At 58.0% G+C, this 16,921-nt stretch overlaps 1 protein-coding gene across 1 annotated transcript in view; it reads left to right on the top strand.

Annotated features, from left to right (window-relative positions):
• LRP1 (LDL receptor related protein 1) overlaps positions 1–16,921 on the top strand; it is an 80,149-nt gene that overhangs the window by 42,511 nt on the left and 20,717 nt on the right. Inside the window, exons 23-43 of the mRNA XM_047740281.1 lie at positions 1,001–1,246; positions 1,459–1,656; positions 2,891–3,095; positions 3,277–3,441; positions 4,077–4,321; positions 4,553–4,684; positions 4,984–5,211; positions 5,460–5,634; positions 5,718–5,812; positions 6,009–6,158; positions 6,263–6,403; positions 6,727–6,861; positions 8,931–9,062; positions 9,319–9,453; positions 9,657–9,786; positions 9,928–10,054; positions 10,458–10,609; positions 10,701–10,825; positions 11,133–11,510; positions 12,806–12,995; positions 16,451–16,655. Coding sequence (XP_047596237.1) covers positions 1,001–1,246; positions 1,459–1,656; positions 2,891–3,095; positions 3,277–3,441; positions 4,077–4,321; positions 4,553–4,684; positions 4,984–5,211; positions 5,460–5,634; positions 5,718–5,812; positions 6,009–6,158; positions 6,263–6,403; positions 6,727–6,861; positions 8,931–9,062; positions 9,319–9,453; positions 9,657–9,786; positions 9,928–10,054; positions 10,458–10,609; positions 10,701–10,825; positions 11,133–11,510; positions 12,806–12,995; positions 16,451–16,655 — 3,689 coding nt within the window. The remainder of the gene's footprint in view (positions 1–1,000; positions 1,247–1,458; positions 1,657–2,890; positions 3,096–3,276; positions 3,442–4,076; positions 4,322–4,552; positions 4,685–4,983; positions 5,212–5,459; positions 5,635–5,717; positions 5,813–6,008; positions 6,159–6,262; positions 6,404–6,726; positions 6,862–8,930; positions 9,063–9,318; positions 9,454–9,656; positions 9,787–9,927; positions 10,055–10,457; positions 10,610–10,700; positions 10,826–11,132; positions 11,511–12,805; positions 12,996–16,450; positions 16,656–16,921) is intronic.

Raw genomic sequence — 16,921 nt, 5'->3', positions numbered from 1 at the left:
CAGACTCAGCTGGGCAAGAGGCTGAGTCGAGCACGCCACACTATTATAGCATATTAATCCCTCCAGGGGCCCTGTGAGGCAGACGGAACTATTGTCTCCATCTTACAGATGAGAAAACTGAGGTGGAGGGGTTAAATAACTGGTCCAAAGTCACATGGCTCCTAAATTGTTGTGGAGAGTGCCTGGTGCAACCCCTTCCTGCAGGCGCATCTCCTCCCCCACACCCAGATGGTGGAATAGCACAGAGCTGCCTTTAAAAATGAAGACACCAGGGTTGCGTGTTGATATGGTCAGGACAGCCTTCCCAGAAGAGGCAGGGATTTAACTGAGTTCCCAAAGATGATGCTTAGATCTTACACAGTGAGGGGGGCGGCGCGAGGAGTCTGTGATTTCAAGGGTCAGAATAAATAGGGGTCAGGGAGGACCACTTGGTGTGACGGGAGAATAAGGAGTGGAGCAGAGGCGCCTGTCTCCTCCGGGCAGGCAGGGCATCTGTTCCTGGGGGAGAGGAGTGGGAGAGGAGGCAGGCTGGGACTGGCCCGGAGAACTGCTGACGGGTCATCAGTCAGGCCTGGCGGATCTCAGGGTGTGTCAGAGAACCCAGCAGGACATTCCCTACCACACCCCACCTCAGTCATGCCCAAGTCAGGGGAGACTGAGGAAAGGGCAGCCCTCCAAGAGAGGCGAAAAGCTGCAAACCGCCCCCCCCCACCATGGGCTCAAGAAGGGACAGGGAAACGGAGACCCCATGCTGCTGTGATGTGGGGGCACTCCTCCTGGTCCTCGTGCTGGGTGCTGGGGTCTTAACCCTGGTCCTGAGGGAGCCTGGCAAGTGGTGGGGCAGAGACTTGGCCAGAAATGGAAAAGAAGGATGCCATGGGCAGGGAGCCAGGGTTCTTTCTGGGCCACCCAGGACTTGGGGCACGGTCAGGCCATGGTCCTGCCTCATCCCAGCTCCTGACCCTGACCCCAGTCCTGTCCCCTGCTGGCCACCCTGCAGACCAGTGCTCTCTGAATAACGGAGGCTGCAGCCACAACTGCTCGGTGGCACCTGGCGAAGGCATCGTGTGCTCATGCCCGCTGGGCATGGAGCTGGGGCCCGACAACCACACCTGCCAGATCCAGAGCTACTGTGCCAAGCACCTCAAGTGCAGCCAGAAGTGTGACCAGAACAAGTTCAGCGTGAAGTGCTCCTGCTACGAGGGCTGGGTGCTGGAGCCCGATGGCGAGAGCTGCCGCAGCCTAGGTGACATGCGGGTGAAAGGTGGTGGGGAAGGCTGGGCAGGCTGGGGCATGCCCCTGAGCCGCCGTTGGCTGGGTTTGAGCTGCCGGATGCCAAAGGCTGCGGTTTCCACCCGTGACCAGGCCCAGGGCCAGCGGGGACCCTGCCTGCTCTGGGACAGGGTGGCTCTGAGGCAGCAAGCCCTACGCTGACCCCTGTATTCCACCCCTCCCCAGACCCCTTCAAGCCATTCATAATCTTCTCCAACCGCCACGAGATCCGGCGCATCGACCTTCACAAAGGGGACTACAGCGTTCTGGTGCCTGGCCTGCGCAACACCATCGCCCTGGACTTCCACCTCAGCCAGAGCGCCCTCTACTGGACTGATGTGGTAGAGGACAAGATCTACCGTGGGAAGCTGCTGGACAACGGAGGTGACAGCCCCCTCCTGCTGACCCAGGACTGTGGCGGGTGGCCCACACACAGAAGGGGCACCTGGGGACTCAGAGCTGCAGACCCAGATCCAGGCCGTCCCGAAGCCGAGGCCTAGCTCCCCCATCCCCCACACTCTCATTAATTGGGTTAGATTTTGCTGTGGTTCTCAGTTCCTGACGCCCCTTAATTATCGTCAGCAGAGCCGGCAGCTTGATAATTAACAAAATGATCAGCCTTTTTTTGGAATGGCCTGGAGCTCCCCAAATCCTCGAACAGCAGGCTTAAAAGGAAAAAGCCATTTAGGGATGGGGTACCTGAATCCTCCCTTCTGTCCAAAGGCGGCCTGACCCATCACAGACTTCTCTCATTAGTAACACACGTACCGAGCACCTGCGTACACATGGGGCCTGTGGAGACAGCAGTGATCAGAGCAGGCCTCGACGGCTGCCCTCGTGGAGCTTACATACCAGGGAAACATCAGATATAAGCAAAACAAACGAGTACAACGTGGAATATAGCAGAAGGGGATAGTGCTGTGGGTGTAAAGAAAGGAGGTGAGGGGCAGGTAGGGAGAACGGGGATTGACATTCTAAACTGGGTGGTCAAGGAGGGGCCCCTAAGAGGCAACATCTGAGCAAAAACTTGAAAGCACATTTTACTAGAGGAGTTTGTATTGTTTGTGATTGAAAAAACTTGGAGCCATTCTAAATGTTCATCAGCAAGGGGATGGCTAAGCAGATTGTGATAATATTCACACTATGCAACAGTTAAAAAAATATATATATATGTATGTATACATACATACATACATGTATACATAAATATATATGTGTGTGTGTGTATATATATATTTTTCCCCTGTGGAAAAATCTTCAAGATAGTTTATGAAGTGACTTCTAGAAAGTTCTCATTGACTCTGTGTTTGCCCACACCCTCCCCCCACAGCCTCCACCCTCTACTCTGACCCCCTTCCATGGGTTAGCCCTTCAGAGAGCTGCCAGCAGGAAAGGTGTGACTTTCCCTTCTTCAGGCTTCTGGAAACTAGGCCTCTTCTCTCCTATTTGACTTCCTGGTGGGGTGGAGGGGTCTGGGTGAGGTGAGTGGGGGTGTCTGTGAACCCCAGGTAAAGCCGGGGTTTGTCAGACATATTAGCCGAGGTGTCAAGGCTGAGGGTGAGTCATCTAGGCTTCCTAGTCTACTGTGATTTCACACTCATGACCTTCTCTTCACCAGCCCTGACCAGCTTCGAGGTGGTGATTCAGTACGGCCTGGCCACCCCCGAGGGTCTGGCTGTAGACTGGATTGCAGGCAATATCTACTGGGTGGAGAGTAACCTGGACCAGATTGAGGTGGCCAAGCTAGACGGGACCCTTCGGACCACCCTCCTTGCTGGTGACATTGAGCACCCAAGGGCAATCGCGCTAGATCCACGAGATGGGTGAGGACACTGCCCAGCCCTGTTCTGGCCCCATGGTCCCCTCTGAAGCCTCATTCAGCCGGGTCAGGGACACCTGTCTCTTCAAAGGCTATTTACCCCCTCTGCCCTTTACCAAAGATCCTATAATAGCCCCACGCCAGGCCCTTGACCTTGGTACCCCGACCCCCTCCCCCTTCCCCAGGATCCTGTTTTGGACGGACTGGGATGCCAGCCTGCCGCGCATCGAGGCCGCCTCCATGAGTGGGGCTGGGCGCCGCACCATCCACCGGGAGACGGGCTCAGGGGGCTGGCCCAATGGGCTCACCGTGGACTACCTGGAGAAGCGCATCCTCTGGATCGACGCCAGGTCAGCGCCCCCCACCACGACGCCAGAGGCTCCCATCTCTCCCCTCCCTTCCACAGACAGGGTGGGGTTGGGAGCCTCAGGACTTGGTAGTGAAAAGGCCTGGGCAGCTGGAACCCGAACTGGGGCGGCCAAGGGCTGGGCCCAGTAGGGGGAGTGAGATGACGGGTGAGGCCAGGCAGGGGGAGGAGGAATGGGAAGAAGAGGCTGGAAACAGGTCTGCACTGGGGGCCTGGCCCAGGCGTGGGCAAGGAGGAAATGCAGCCTCTCGTCCTCATTCACGGATCTCTGTCCCCTGCCAGTGGGCTTTATCTGCCCAGGGGAAGGGGCACCTTCTAATTGGTCTGCTCAGAGGGGGTGCCTTTTTCCAACCTCCCGCAAGCCCCGTGTGTGCTCACTGTGGCCCTGTGGAGAAGGGAGCCAAGAGAGCCAGCGCATGGGATTTGGGACCCAAGAGCCGGGGTCCTAGAGGTCAAACCACTCTGGTTCTCACTCCACATTGTCATGTTGGTCTTTCCCGGCCGGCAAGGCCTGGGAGGAAGAACTGCTCCAGTGTGCGAGGGCTGTGGGGGGCGGGGGCCAGGGGGCCAGGGCCTGGCCCCGCCAGCATCCTCACTCTGCCCCGACCACGCTCTCAGGTCAGATGCCATTTACTCAGCCCGTTACGACGGCTCCGGCCACATGGAGGTGCTTCGGGGACACGAGTTCCTGTCGCACCCGTTTGCAGTGACGCTGTATGGGGGGGAGGTGTACTGGACGGACTGGCGGACAAACACGCTGGCTAAGGCCAACAAGTGGACCGGCCATAATGTCACCGTGGTGCAGAGGACCAACACGCAGCCCTTTGATCTGCAGGTGTACCACCCCTCCCGGCAGCCCATGGGTAAGGGGCCGGCAGCCTTGGCAGAAGCCCTCCAGGAAAGAGGGCGCCATGAAAGCATGAGGGGCTGTGCTGAGATGGTGGGACAGGCCAGCCTGCTGATGGAGGAGGGTCTGGCGATGCTGAAATGGGGAGGGAGAGAGCGGGTGAAGAGGGGTTGGTCCAGGTGAGAAGGGCCAGGTAGGTGCTGGCAGATCACAAGATGCCCTCACTTCTCCTCTTCCCCTGCCCCAGCTCCCAATCCTTGTGAGGCCAATGGGGGCCGGGGCCCCTGCTCCCACCTGTGTCTCATCAACTACAACCGGACGGTCTCCTGCGCCTGCCCCCACCTCATGAAGCTCCACAAGGACAACACCACCTGCTATGGTAGGAGGCCGCTCCCTCAAGGCCATGGGTAAACTGAAGCCCAAGGGGAAGGTGTCGGGACCCCAGGCTCACCACTGTAAGCGAGGGTAGACCGTCCCAGTTGGGAGAGGCCGCAGAGACAGCCACTGGAAGAAGATGCAGGAACTCGGGCAGGGAGTTGACGCCCATGCTATCACTTCCTGATAGCTAATGGCCAGCTGTGAATGGAAGGAACCAGAAGAAGGAGGGACCCTCATGTGGGTGGGCGGAAAGCATGAAGGGAGGGGACTGCCCTCAGTGACCCGCCCCGTGCCCCACAGAGTTTAAGAAGTTCCTGCTGTACGCACGTCAGATGGAGATCCGGGGGGTGGACCTAGAGGCCCCCTACTACAACTACATCATCTCCTTCACGGTCCCTGATATTGACAACGTCACCGTGCTGGACTATGATGCCCGTGAGCAGCGTGTCTACTGGTCCGATGTGAGGACACAGGCCATCAAACGGGCCTTCATCAACGGCACGGGCGTGGAGACCGTCGTCTCTGCAGGTTCTGCCCTCCCCCTGGACCCCCGCAGTGGGAGTGGGCGCCCCCCCATCCGGCCCTCCCTCCCATCCCTGGTGTTCTCGGTCCCAATATTCCTTTTCCAAATCTTCCTCCTTCTCAGTGATCCAACCCTGGATTCCCGATCCCCATCCACCCCCCCACCAAAACCAGGCCAGTCCCCCACCTCCTCCAGCCTCCTGACCTATGCCCCCGCAAATACCCAACCTCCAAGTCCCCGCTGTGCTCCCCAGACTTGCCAAATGCCCACGGGCTGGCTGTGGACTGGGTGTCCCGAAACCTGTTCTGGACAAGCTACGACACTAACAAGAAACAGATCAACGTGGCCCGGCTGGACGGCTCCTTCAAGAATGCAGTGGTGCAGGGCCTAGAGCAGCCCCACGGCCTGGTGGTCCACCCGCTGCGTGGGTCAGTCCGGGACCGAGGGTTGGGGTCGTGGGGTGTGGGACAGGAGCAAAGAGGTCTGACTTCATCTTCCCGCACCTTCCCAGGAAGCTCTACTGGACCGATGGGGATAACATCAGCATGGCCAACATGGACGGCAGCAACCGGACCCTGCTCTTCAGTGGCCAGAAGGGCCCTGTGGGTACGAGCTTGCCTTTCCCGAACTGCGGCTTGCCCTAATTCCTCAGTCAGGAGATCCTCGGGGTCCATCGGTTGCCCCTCTGTCTGCCAAACTCCTAGCTTAGTGTGTGTCCTCACCATCCTCCCTCAAGACCATATATCCCTCAGCCCCCTGCCCAGGAGCCACACTCCCTGGCAGTGACACCCACCTCTTCCAGGCCTGGCTATCGACTTCCCTGAAAGCAAACTCTACTGGATCAGCTCTGGCAACCACACCATCAGCCGCTGCAACCTCGATGGGAGCGGACTGGAGGTCATCGACGCCATGCGGAGCCAGCTGGGAAAGGCCACGGCCCTGGCCATCATGGGTGAGGGCTGCTGGCTGGGGGCAGGGACAGGAGCAGAGAGGCTGGGCCCATTCGGGCTGGGGGTGGGGCCCTCCCCGGGATCTCATCCCCTCCTGCCTCCCCAGGGGACAAGCTGTGGTGGGCGGATCAGGTGTCAGAGAAGATGGGCACATGCAACAAGGCGGACGGCTCAGAGCCCGTGGTCCTGCGGAATAGCACCACTCTGGTGATGCACATGAAGGTGTACGACGAGAGCATCCAGCTGGGTGAGGCCGGCGGCTGGGCTGCAGAGGGGCTGCCTGGGCAGGGAGGTGAACGGGGATGAGCATGGGCCTGACTCCACTCTGCACCCAGAGGGGCTCCTCTTTCTCATTCTCGCGAAGGTGTCATACGTGCTAACAGCCACACCGGTTGCAAGAGCTGGGGGCCTGCGAGAATAAAAGACCGGGCATGGGTTGGGTGGTGACCCCCACAAGGTCCAAGGTGAAGGCAGTGCCCATCCTGTCCCTGGGCACTGCAAGCCTGACCGTGAGGTCCCGAGGAGGGCCACCTCATCCCTTTCTTTCTCTGTGCCTCCCACCCACCCCAGACCACGAGGGCACCAACCCCTGCAGCATCAACAACGGGGACTGCTCCCAGCTCTGCCTGCCCACATCCGAGTCCACCCGCTCCTGCATGTGCACCGCCGGCTACAGCCTCCGGAGCGGCCAGCAGGCCTGCGAAGGTTCGTGCCCAACGCCGCCCAGGGACCCCCCCGAAGCCCTGACCCCTTCTGACCCCTCCTATCCCCTGGGACCCACCTGCCCCTTCTCACCCTGGGGATGGGACTGCATGGATCTCGTATTACTAAGTGCCTCCTGGGTGAGATGCTTGGTAAGCCCCCACCATGCTGGGAGCTGCTGGGGAAGCCCAGGGGTAGAAGTCCTTGTCCTGTTCCCATGCCGCAGTCTTTTTTTTTTTTTTTTTAAGATTTTTATTTATTTATTTGACAGACAGAGATGACAAGCAGGCAGAGAGGCAGGCAGAGAGAGAGGAAGGGAGCAGGCTCCTTGCTGAGCAGGGAGCCCGATGTGGGGCTCCATCCCAGGACCCTGAGATCATGACCTGAGCCGAAGGCAGAGGCTTTAACCCGCTGAGCCACCCAGGCGCCCCCCCATGCCGCAGTCTTAACTAGAGATGGGGCTAACCCGGAGGGGAAACGGGATGGTGAGGTGCTCTCCGGGCCCTGCAGGAGGGTTTTGGAGAAAGAGATGTTGGCAGGCAGTGCCAGGGCTGGCCTCATGGAAGAGGTGTGCTGTGGGCCGAGTTCTACAGGGCAAGGAGGATTTGAGTGCATGGCTCAAAGGAGGAAGGACAAGTGAGGCACAGGGTCCAGAGCAAGAGGAGGAAATGTGCAAGGGCCCTCGAGGCACCAAGCCCATGGGTGGGCAGAGTATGGGGGGGATCATAGATGATTGACTGTGGGGTAGGGCAGGCCTCTGGTGTGTTCTCAGCAAGGAGTGCCTGGAAGGTGATGTTTGGGGCAGATTAACCTGGCGGCAGAGAGCCGGCCGGTGGGGGAGGGAGAAACCAAACCCAGGCGGTTAGACCAGTTAGGAGGCTATTATCGTGAGCCCCGTGTTAAGAGATGGGGCTTAGCAGCTGGGTTGAAGAGAAGGGGTGAGACTCAAACATTTCACAAGAACTTGCTGACTGATTTATGAATTTGCCCCAGGACAGCACTTCCCAAAGTGCGCTCTGGGAACCTTCCTCTTTGATGTGGGTAGATGTTACAGAAAGAAGCACTGGGTTGAACAAAGTTTAAGTGTTTTTTGCTGCAGAACTTCTCAGAGTCTTGAATATGCTCATCTGCACTGAGAATTTTTCTCAAGAGAAGACTCTGGTGTTTGGGGTTGCCCCAAACTCCTTTGACCATGAGTCCTTTTTTTTCATGGAGCCTGCTGGGGGATTGATCTGGGGACACACTGTATCAAGGGATAAAGGCAGTGGAGGGTTCTGGCTCATGTTGATGGTGGCACCTTGTAAGAAATGGGAAAGCAGAGAGGGGCCTGGGTAGCTCAGTCTGTTAAGTGTCTGCCTTCAGCTCAGGTCACGGTCCTGGAGTCCTGGGATTGAGTCCCGCATCGGGCTCCCTGCTTGGTAGGGAGTTGCTTCTCCCTTTCCCGCCCCTCCCCCGACTTGTGCTTGCGCCCCCTCTCTCTCTCTCTCTCACTCTCACTCTCAAATGAATAAATAGTTTTTAAAAATTAAAAAGAAGAAGAAGAAGAAGAAATGGGAAAACAGAATGAAACCAGTTCAAGAGTGAGAAGTCAGGAATGTTGAGTTTTAGGTGTTTGAGAGGGTGTAGGTGACACAGGCCAGACTGAGGAGACAAATAGGAACCTAAGATGGAAGTCTTCACTGAGGAGTCATCTCGTTCCATTGCTTTGTCTGAACCTCCCCAGGTCCTCCCCAACAGCCCTTGAGGTTGCCGGGTTGTATTGAGTGAAGAGGGATTAAAGGACTCCCTTTGGGAGAGAGAAATCCAGGTCTCTTCTGTCCTCTAGTGGGGACTAGCAGTCTTGCAGGCGCTTCACCAGAGGTGCTCTCCTTTCCTATTCCCTGCATTCCCAGCCCAAGCTGCAGGCCTCAGGCTAAGTTAAGTGTGTGTATCTGTGTGTTGAATGGGGGAGGAGTGATAGCTGTGAGAAGATATCAAAAAGAAGCAGAGAACAATAATAGGTTTGAGAGTGACAGACCCCAAGCTTAAAGGGGTGTCACTGAGGCCCGGGCCTGGGTGTCCTTGTGTTTCAGGTGTGGGTTCCTTTCTCCTGTACTCTGTGCATGAGGGAATCCGCGGAATCCCCCTGGATCCCAACGACAAGTCAGATGCCCTGGTCCCAGTGTCGGGGACATCCCTGGCTGTCGGCATCGACTTCCATGCTGGTGAGTGATTTGGTGGCAGGAGGGAGTGGGACATTACTTTGGGGGTGGTGTGCTCTGGGAGCCCAGTGAGAGGCTGCCCAACCACAGCTGGAAGGGGAGACAACACAGTAACCCCCACCCTACTCTGTCTTCCCTTCCAAGCTTCCTGCCCCCATCCCAGCACTGACCTCCATCTTGACTGCCATTTGATTCTGCCCACCCTCCAACCTTTCCCCTGTCTTGTGGGATATCCCCATGTTGGCTCCTCTACCTCCAGAAAACGACACCATTTACTGGGTAGACATGGGCCTAAGCACCATCAGCCGGGCTAAGCGAGACCAGACATGGCGTGAGGATGTGGTGACCAACGGCATTGGCCGCGTGGAGGGCATTGCCGTGGACTGGATCGCAGGTGAGCCGTGAGAGGGTCCTGGGTGGGCTGGGGGCCTCCAGGTGAGGTAGAGGCCCGGCAGGAGAGATGTGGGATCTCAGGAGAAGTCTGAGGAGGAGTAGGCTGGAACAGATGGGGGAGCAGCAGGGATCTAGAGGCTCAAAAAGGACCAGGTACAAGTGCTCCCACCCATTCCCCCTCCTCTCCACCCACTCTCTCCTCAGGCAACATCTACTGGACCGACCAGGGCTTCGATGTCATTGAGGTCGCCCGGCTCAATGGCTCTTTCCGCTATGTGGTCATCTCCCAGGGTCTGGATAAACCCCGGGCCATCACTGTTCACCCAGAGAAGGGGTGAGAAGCTGGACAGGCTTTCCAGGTCCCAGCCCTGGCTCGGGTCTGGCCTGGTCACTCCCCACAGCCCACACTGACGAGACCTTCTCTTCTCGGTGGTCTGGGGACTGACCCCCAACTTCTCCCTCCTCCGCCCCACAGGTATCTGTTCTGGACTGAATGGGGCCAGTACCCACGTATTGAGCGGTCTCGGCTAGATGGTACTGAGCGGGTCGTGCTGGTTAACGTCAGCATCAGCTGGCCCAACGGCATCTCAGTGGACTATGAGGTTTGGGTGCAGGCTGGGCCCTGGAGCCCATGGGCTATCTAGACCCTGTGCTCTGGGGGAGGCTCCCCTTACCCTATGCTTTGCTCCCCATCGATTCTCCCTGTGATGAGGCCCCATTTGGTGGGAAGATGTGGACCCAGGGTAGTCATGGGGTCTTCTGGCCCAGCTCCGGAATGGGACTCCTGCCACCCCAGAGGGGTAGGGGGCCGTCACTCAGAAGTGAGGATGGAAGGCATGCCTAGAGCTTGTCAGACTGGCAGGTGAGAGGGCGGGAAGGATATGGAAGAAGCAGGAGAAAGACACGGGAGGCAGGAGTGAGTGGGACCCATCCTGTGGTCCAGGACCCTGGGGCAGATGGGGAGCACTGGGCATTAGAGGTGAGGTGGGTGCCTCTGGCTTGTAGGATGGGAAGCTCTACTGGTGTGATGCCCGGACAGACAAGATTGAGCGGATTGACCTGGAGACGGGTGAGAACCGTGAGGTGGTTCTGTCCAGCAACAACATGGACATGTTTTCCGTGTCCGTGTTTGAGGATTTCATCTACTGGAGTGACAGGTGAGGGCTTCTGCCCTGGTCTTCTCCTCCGTGGTCTGTTCCCGCCCTCTGTCAACGCCCTGCTCATGACCTAGCCCTTCCCTTCACCCAGGACTCATGCCAATGGCTCCATCAAACGTGGGAGTAAGGACAATGCTACAGACTCCGTGGCCCTGAGAACAGGCATTGGCGTCCAGCTCAAAGACATCAAAGTCTTCAACCGGGACCGGCAGAAAGGTGAGGCTGGGGCCCTGGGCCGGGCAGGAGAGGCTCACGGGGGGCCACCCCTGACCTGGGAGTGACTCCCCTGTAGTGAGAGGGGCTGGGATAGGGGCTAGACCCACAGGAACACGTTCCAGCTGCTCCAGAGAGCCAAGAGAGGGGAGGAGAGGCTGGGGAGCTCTGGGACCGATCCAGGTGCTGTGTGCGCAGGCCTGGAGGCTTGTCTGTGCTAAGGCAGAGTGGTGGCCCCGCCAGGGTCCCCACGGTGGCAGAGATGTCCGAGACCACCCTCTGCAGCCATCTCCTTCCCCTTTCCCCACAGGCACCAATGTGTGCGCAGTGGCAAATGGCGGGTGCCAGCAGCTGTGCCTGTACCGGGGCGGCGGGCGGCGGGCCTGTGCCTGCGCGCACGGGATGCTGGCTGAAGATGGGGCATCATGCCGCGAGTACGCCGGCTACCTGCTGTACTCTGAACGCACCATCCTCAAGAGCATCCACCTGTCCGACGAGCGCAACCTCAACGCGCCCGTCCAGCCCTTCGAGGATCCTGAGCACATGAAGAATGTCATCGCGCTGGCCTTCGACTACCGAGCAGGCACCTCCCCGGGCACCCCCAATCGTATCTTCTTCAGCGACATCCACTTCGGGAACATCCAGCAGATCAATGACGATGGCTCCTGGAGGACCACCATCGTGGAGAGTGAGCCCATACCCCAATCTTCCCCCCGGGAGGGGAGGGTGGGGGGCTGTGGGGCAGGACCGGCCCCGCCTCTGGGGAGAGCAGCCCTCCGCCCTCAGCCAACCCCCGTCGCCCCGGATCCCAATCCCAGCTGTGACCGCGTCTCTGACAATTCGCCAGCGAATCACACTGCACCCGTTATAGTTATTTGAAAGTTTCTCCTCATTTGAAGTCAGAGTCGACTCTTCTTCCTTCCCCCTCCAGCCCTAGTTTGCCCCCAGGAGCCACAAAGCTCTACTCTGTGTGGCTGGGACTCACGGCACAGGCTGCAGAGAGGCTGGTTCAACCCCAGCCCCGGGGTTTCAGGCACTTGGGCAAGTTCCCTCTGCTGTCCAAGCCTCAGGTGTCTCACGTGTGTAGGGAGGCAGGGTCACCTGAAGGGCAGGTGTGACAGCTTAGTTCAGCAAAGGACACGTGTACACGCTCCACAGAGAGTGCTAGGGGCTAGACAGAGTATCCTAGAACAGCCTTTCGGCTCTTTGCAAAGAGCAAAGTTATTTCGTTGTGCTACAGTTTCCTCTTCTCCGGACTGGATAAGCCCTGGTCCTTTGACTCACTCCTTTGCTCATTCTTTCATTCATCCTGTCCACAAAGACCTACCCAACACTGAATGAGGTCCTGGTATCCAGCAGTGGTAAACAAGCATCTGTCCTTTGAACCTCCTTTGGACACATTCTGCTCCATGCAGAACACGCCTGCCTAAAAATGTGTCCAGAGCTAAGCCAGACGCCCTGCAGCCATAGCTTGACCAGGAGAGACTGGCAGGAACTGTCCCCTGCCTTCAGCCCGTTGTTTAAGCTGCAGAACTTCTCATAATGCAGCCTTCCGGCGAGCACGGCGTCATACAGCTAGAAGCCACAAAAGCCCAAGTCTTTTCCTCTTAAGCTATGGTTCCCCTACTCATTGTGCACTTAATTCTTTAACCGGAGTTTAGGATGTTTACGAACAATCTGGTTTGGGTCTTGTTCATTTGGAAGCTCCCAGGACAGCCCAAGTTGGATGTGATTTACCAAAATCCATAAAGCGTTTCTACTCGGCTGTGGGGAAGATGGGAAGATGGGTCGGGAGATGGACCATGGACCATTTGTGTAGAAAATAGGGAAGGACAGGAGGGGTTGGGGGTGCCAAGGGCTGTGCTCCCACACATCCCCTGACAGCTCCACATATGCCAGAGGACTGGGTGCTGTGGGCCACCCCACCTTTGGCTCTGCTCTCTGGCCCCATCCCGACCCACAACTACTCCTCTCCCCTTGCAGATGTGGGCTCCGTGGAAGGCCTGGCCTATCATCGTGGCTGGGACACCCTTTACTGGACAAGTTACACAACATCCACCATCACCCGCCACACAGTCGATCAGACCCGCCCAGGGGCCTTCGAGCGTGAGACAGTCATTACCATGTCTGGAGACGACCACCCACGGGCCTTTGTGCTGGACGAGTGCCAGAAGTGAGCTGCTGGGTACAGGGAGTGGAAAGGGACAGGCCACAGGGTGGTAGAAGCTTCCCCAGGCAGCCCTAGGTGGGGGGGGGGTACAGCAGCAGGAGGGGCTGGCTGTCCCCTGAGATCAGCTACTTCCTTGCTTTGTGACCTTGGGCCAGCAGTAGGAGCTCTCTGAGCTTTAGTTTCCTCATCTGTAAGATGACAATAATATTTCAGGTGCCTGAACCAAGGGGAGGACCGGGGGACTCTGAAGGACAGTTCTGGCTCAGTGATGAATTGATTCATTCATCAGAGAGCCATGGTCGAGGCACATAGTAGGTCCTCTGTGTTTCTGGCCCTCCAAGCTTCAGGCAAAGATTGTTCACTGAACACTTGCTGTATGGAAGTCTTCATCTGGGCCCATTCAAACCACCTAGCCCGAAGGAGAGAAATCACAGTGGTGGGAAAGGCTGAGACAAGTACAGGACTGTATGTAATGACCAGGAGTCATCCCAGAGGCCGTGCTTTGGCACTGGGCCTAGACGTCAGCAGGCCAGGGAAGGGCAGCCCGGACACAGGGTAGTGCTTTATGTGACAGCCAGAGGAGGGAGTGCTCTGGGCAGGAAGGACTGTGGGGGCCTCCCCCATGCCCAGTCGAGGGGCTCCCATGTGCAGGGCAGGCCTGAGGATGGCCCAGGAGGCTGGGCTCAGGTTGCAAGGGAGGCCAGAGTACAAATCTGGAAAATTTGGGAGGAAATAGCCCTGGGGGTGCTGCACGCCCCTGGTCTCCACCCGCTGTGCTCCCCTGCAGGGCCAGCAACAGCCCCCCACACCCCCACAATTTCCAGTGTGTGGGCTGCTGCTGAGCCACGCGCTCACCTTAGAAATCCTGACCCACGTGAAAGCAAAACTGTTTTCCCCGGAACTCGGCAACACTTGGAATATTTTCCCAAAGCTTTGCTAGGAAACGAAGGGACAAACAAAACCCAAAAGCAGCTACTTAGAAACAGTGAGTGTACAGAAGCTAGATTCCTTACCCTGATGTCACTCAAATCCAGCCCCAGCCTGGCCTCCTGGCCCTACAGACCAGCACGAGGACCCTCTCCCTGGTCTGCCTCACCCTGGCCTGCGTGTCCATGGCTCACGACAAAGATTCTGTCTTCTCTCTGTGACCCTTGGCCCAGCAGCTGTCCTTATGGGCCTGGAACCTCCATGGGCTGGGGATACTGCCGGACACCCCTGCCTGCCTTCCACCCCCAGTCCAGAGGTGACGGAGCACTGTGGCTTCTGGAAGCTCCTTCATGGCTGTCCAGCAGGTTCCTTTGCTCTGAGCCCAGGGAATTCCATTGTTCACTCAGCAAATGGCTTTTGAGAACCAACGATGTGCTGAGGAGCCAGGGGAGGGTGAGATGGACCTTGGCTCTACCTCGGGCCTATTTGCTGTTAGCCGTGAGGCTTCAAGGGGCTTTATGAGTGTGTAACAAGGACCTGACCCAGCTGGATACCAAGGGACGTGTCCTCCAGGAGGCAGCACCTCAGCTGGGGTCTGAAGGTGGGGGGACGGGGATACTGAAGCCAGGGCAGGGTGCAGGAGAAAGAGCTGAGTTGTCTGGGAGAAGCCCTCTCTTGGCCAGAAGGAGTGAGTGCTTTGGGATCGGGGGGAGGGGAAGTGTGCACCCAGATGAAGGGGCCAGGACCCCCTGCCCTCCTGCTGAGCCTACCCTACAGCTGACCCTCAGGAAAGCCCCTCTTCCTAGCCCTCCCCCCCACCCCAGAATCCTCAGTTGTGGGACCTGTCCTTCTTCCACATGTGGTAGTTTGTCATGGTAAGAGGAAAGCCACTTCCTACCACAGAGTCTGCTGGGCCCTACCTGAGGGTGTGGAAGTCCCTGAGGGCCCTACCTGAGGGTGTGGAAGTCCCTGCCTGAGGGTGTGGGACCAACGAGGCCAGGAGGCTGACTCTTGCAGCTGGGCTTGGGATAACACTTTCTCCTGTGGAGGCCGGAGAGAGATGCCATCACTGGCATCGGGCCACTGTCCACACTCCCACCCTGAACTCGGAGAGCCATCCAGAACCCCCACCCACTTCCCCCAGGATGAGCGCCTTTAAAGCAGAGCCTCAGCCTCCTTAGGTCCCAGGGCTTGGGAACAGCCAGCACCTCCCTAAGTGGAAACGGGTGTCCTGTTCCCACTTGAGCATAGCAGGAGGCCTCAGCTCAAACTGAGTCGGGAGGGGGTGTTAAAAAGAGAGAGACCTTGGGGACACCTGGCCAGTTCAGTTGGTAAAGCACGTGTCTCTTGATCTTGGGGTTGCGAGTCCAAGCCCCACGTTGGGTGTAGACATTACTTGAAAAAAAGAGACAGACCTGGAGAGGTTTGAGGAGACAAGTCCACGAGCAGCAGACAGCTTTGTGTCCCGAGCAGCAGAGGGTGGGCGATGTGGAACCCTCAGGCGGGGATGCAGGGGCAGTTGCTATGAGGAAGCTGGGAAACAGAACTGACTCTGCTGCTAGACGGTTCTCCAACTCCAGGGTGCATGCAACTTGTCTGGGGAATGCAGGAAAGTGCGGTTCCTCAGCCCCGCCCCAGGCCTGAGTGTGAATCTCCAGGACAGAGGACCCAGGGGTCAAGATCCAGAGCAGGTGGTCAGAGGAACACATTGTCACACCTAGCACAGTGGCTGAGCAGCCTAGAAGTGAGGCACTCCCAGCTCCGGAGCCTCCCCACCCCGCAAAGGGAGCTGAGCATGGCCAGATCCCACCACCTCCTTTACCGAGAGGAAGCCAACGTGCAAAGACAAGAGGCTGGTTCAAGGTCAGAGCTAGTAAGGGGCAGAACTGGGGCTCAGACTCCAGATATGCAAAAGCCTGAAATGACAGAGAGGGTAATTTTCAAGAACTCCTTGAGGGTGGGGTCCGTGTGTCCCCAGCACGGGCATATATGAGACACTCGCAAGTGTTTCCCAGATGCCAGGCAAACAGCAGTTAAGAATAACCTAATGGGAAATAGTCATGTGGCATTTACCAGCTGTCATTAGGTAAACATTAACTCTGAATCCTTAAACCACCTATGAGGCAGGTGTAGTATTATCCCTGCCTCCTGGAGAAGGAAACTGAGGCATAGAGAAGTTAAGTCACTTGCTGAGGTTCCAGTGAGGAACTGGTAAGTGGCAGAGCTTGGATCAGAGCCCAGAGCCTGCCTTACTTGCTACACCATCGTCTCTCAGTAAATGCAGACGGTCGCTTCCCAGACACCGAGAAGTCCGTGTGCACACACACCCACACAGCGACCCTGTGGCAGCCTGGCCCTCTGGGACCCTGGCCATGTTGGCCTTGGTGACTGTGAGTCCACCTGGGTTGTGGGCATCTGCCTCACACCCTGGCTGACCCTTGGGTTCTGGTCGACTCTTGGCCCTCGTCCGGGCCCTCTGTGGCAGACTCCCCAGCTTGACTCCTGACCCCCGGGGCCTTCCCTTCCCCCAGCCTGATGTTCTGGACCAACTGGAATGAGCAGCACCCCAGCATCATGCGGGCAGCCCTGTCGGGAGCCAACGTCCTGACTCTCATCGAGAAGGACATCCGTACCCCCAACGGCCTGGCCATTGACCACCGGGCCGAGAAGCTCTACTTCTCCGACGCTACCCTGGACAAGATCGAGCGGTGCGAGTATGACGGCTCTCACCGCTATGTGAGTCGGGGGGGCCGGCAGAATGGGGCTCAAGGTGGGGTGGGCCCAGGGGCGGTAGGTCAGCCAAGAAAGGGATTGCCCCGGCAGGAGGGGAGGCCACTGAGTGGGAAGATTTGGGGGGAGAATGAGTCAAGGACACGGCCACGTAGCTATGTGGCCTCATGCGGCCCCCATCCTGTCCAGGCTTGGCTTCCTCATCAGTTCAGGGAGGAAAAGGCAAGATGTCTCTGTGGGTCCCTCCCCTTCCCAGCTGCGTCCAGGGATCT

This window comes from Lutra lutra, chromosome 8, assembly GCF_902655055.1.
Source record: "Lutra lutra chromosome 8, mLutLut1.2, whole genome shotgun sequence".
NCBI lineage: Eukaryota > Metazoa > Chordata > Mammalia > Carnivora > Mustelidae > Lutra > Lutra lutra.
This window is presented reverse-complemented; position numbering and strand designations above follow the sequence as displayed.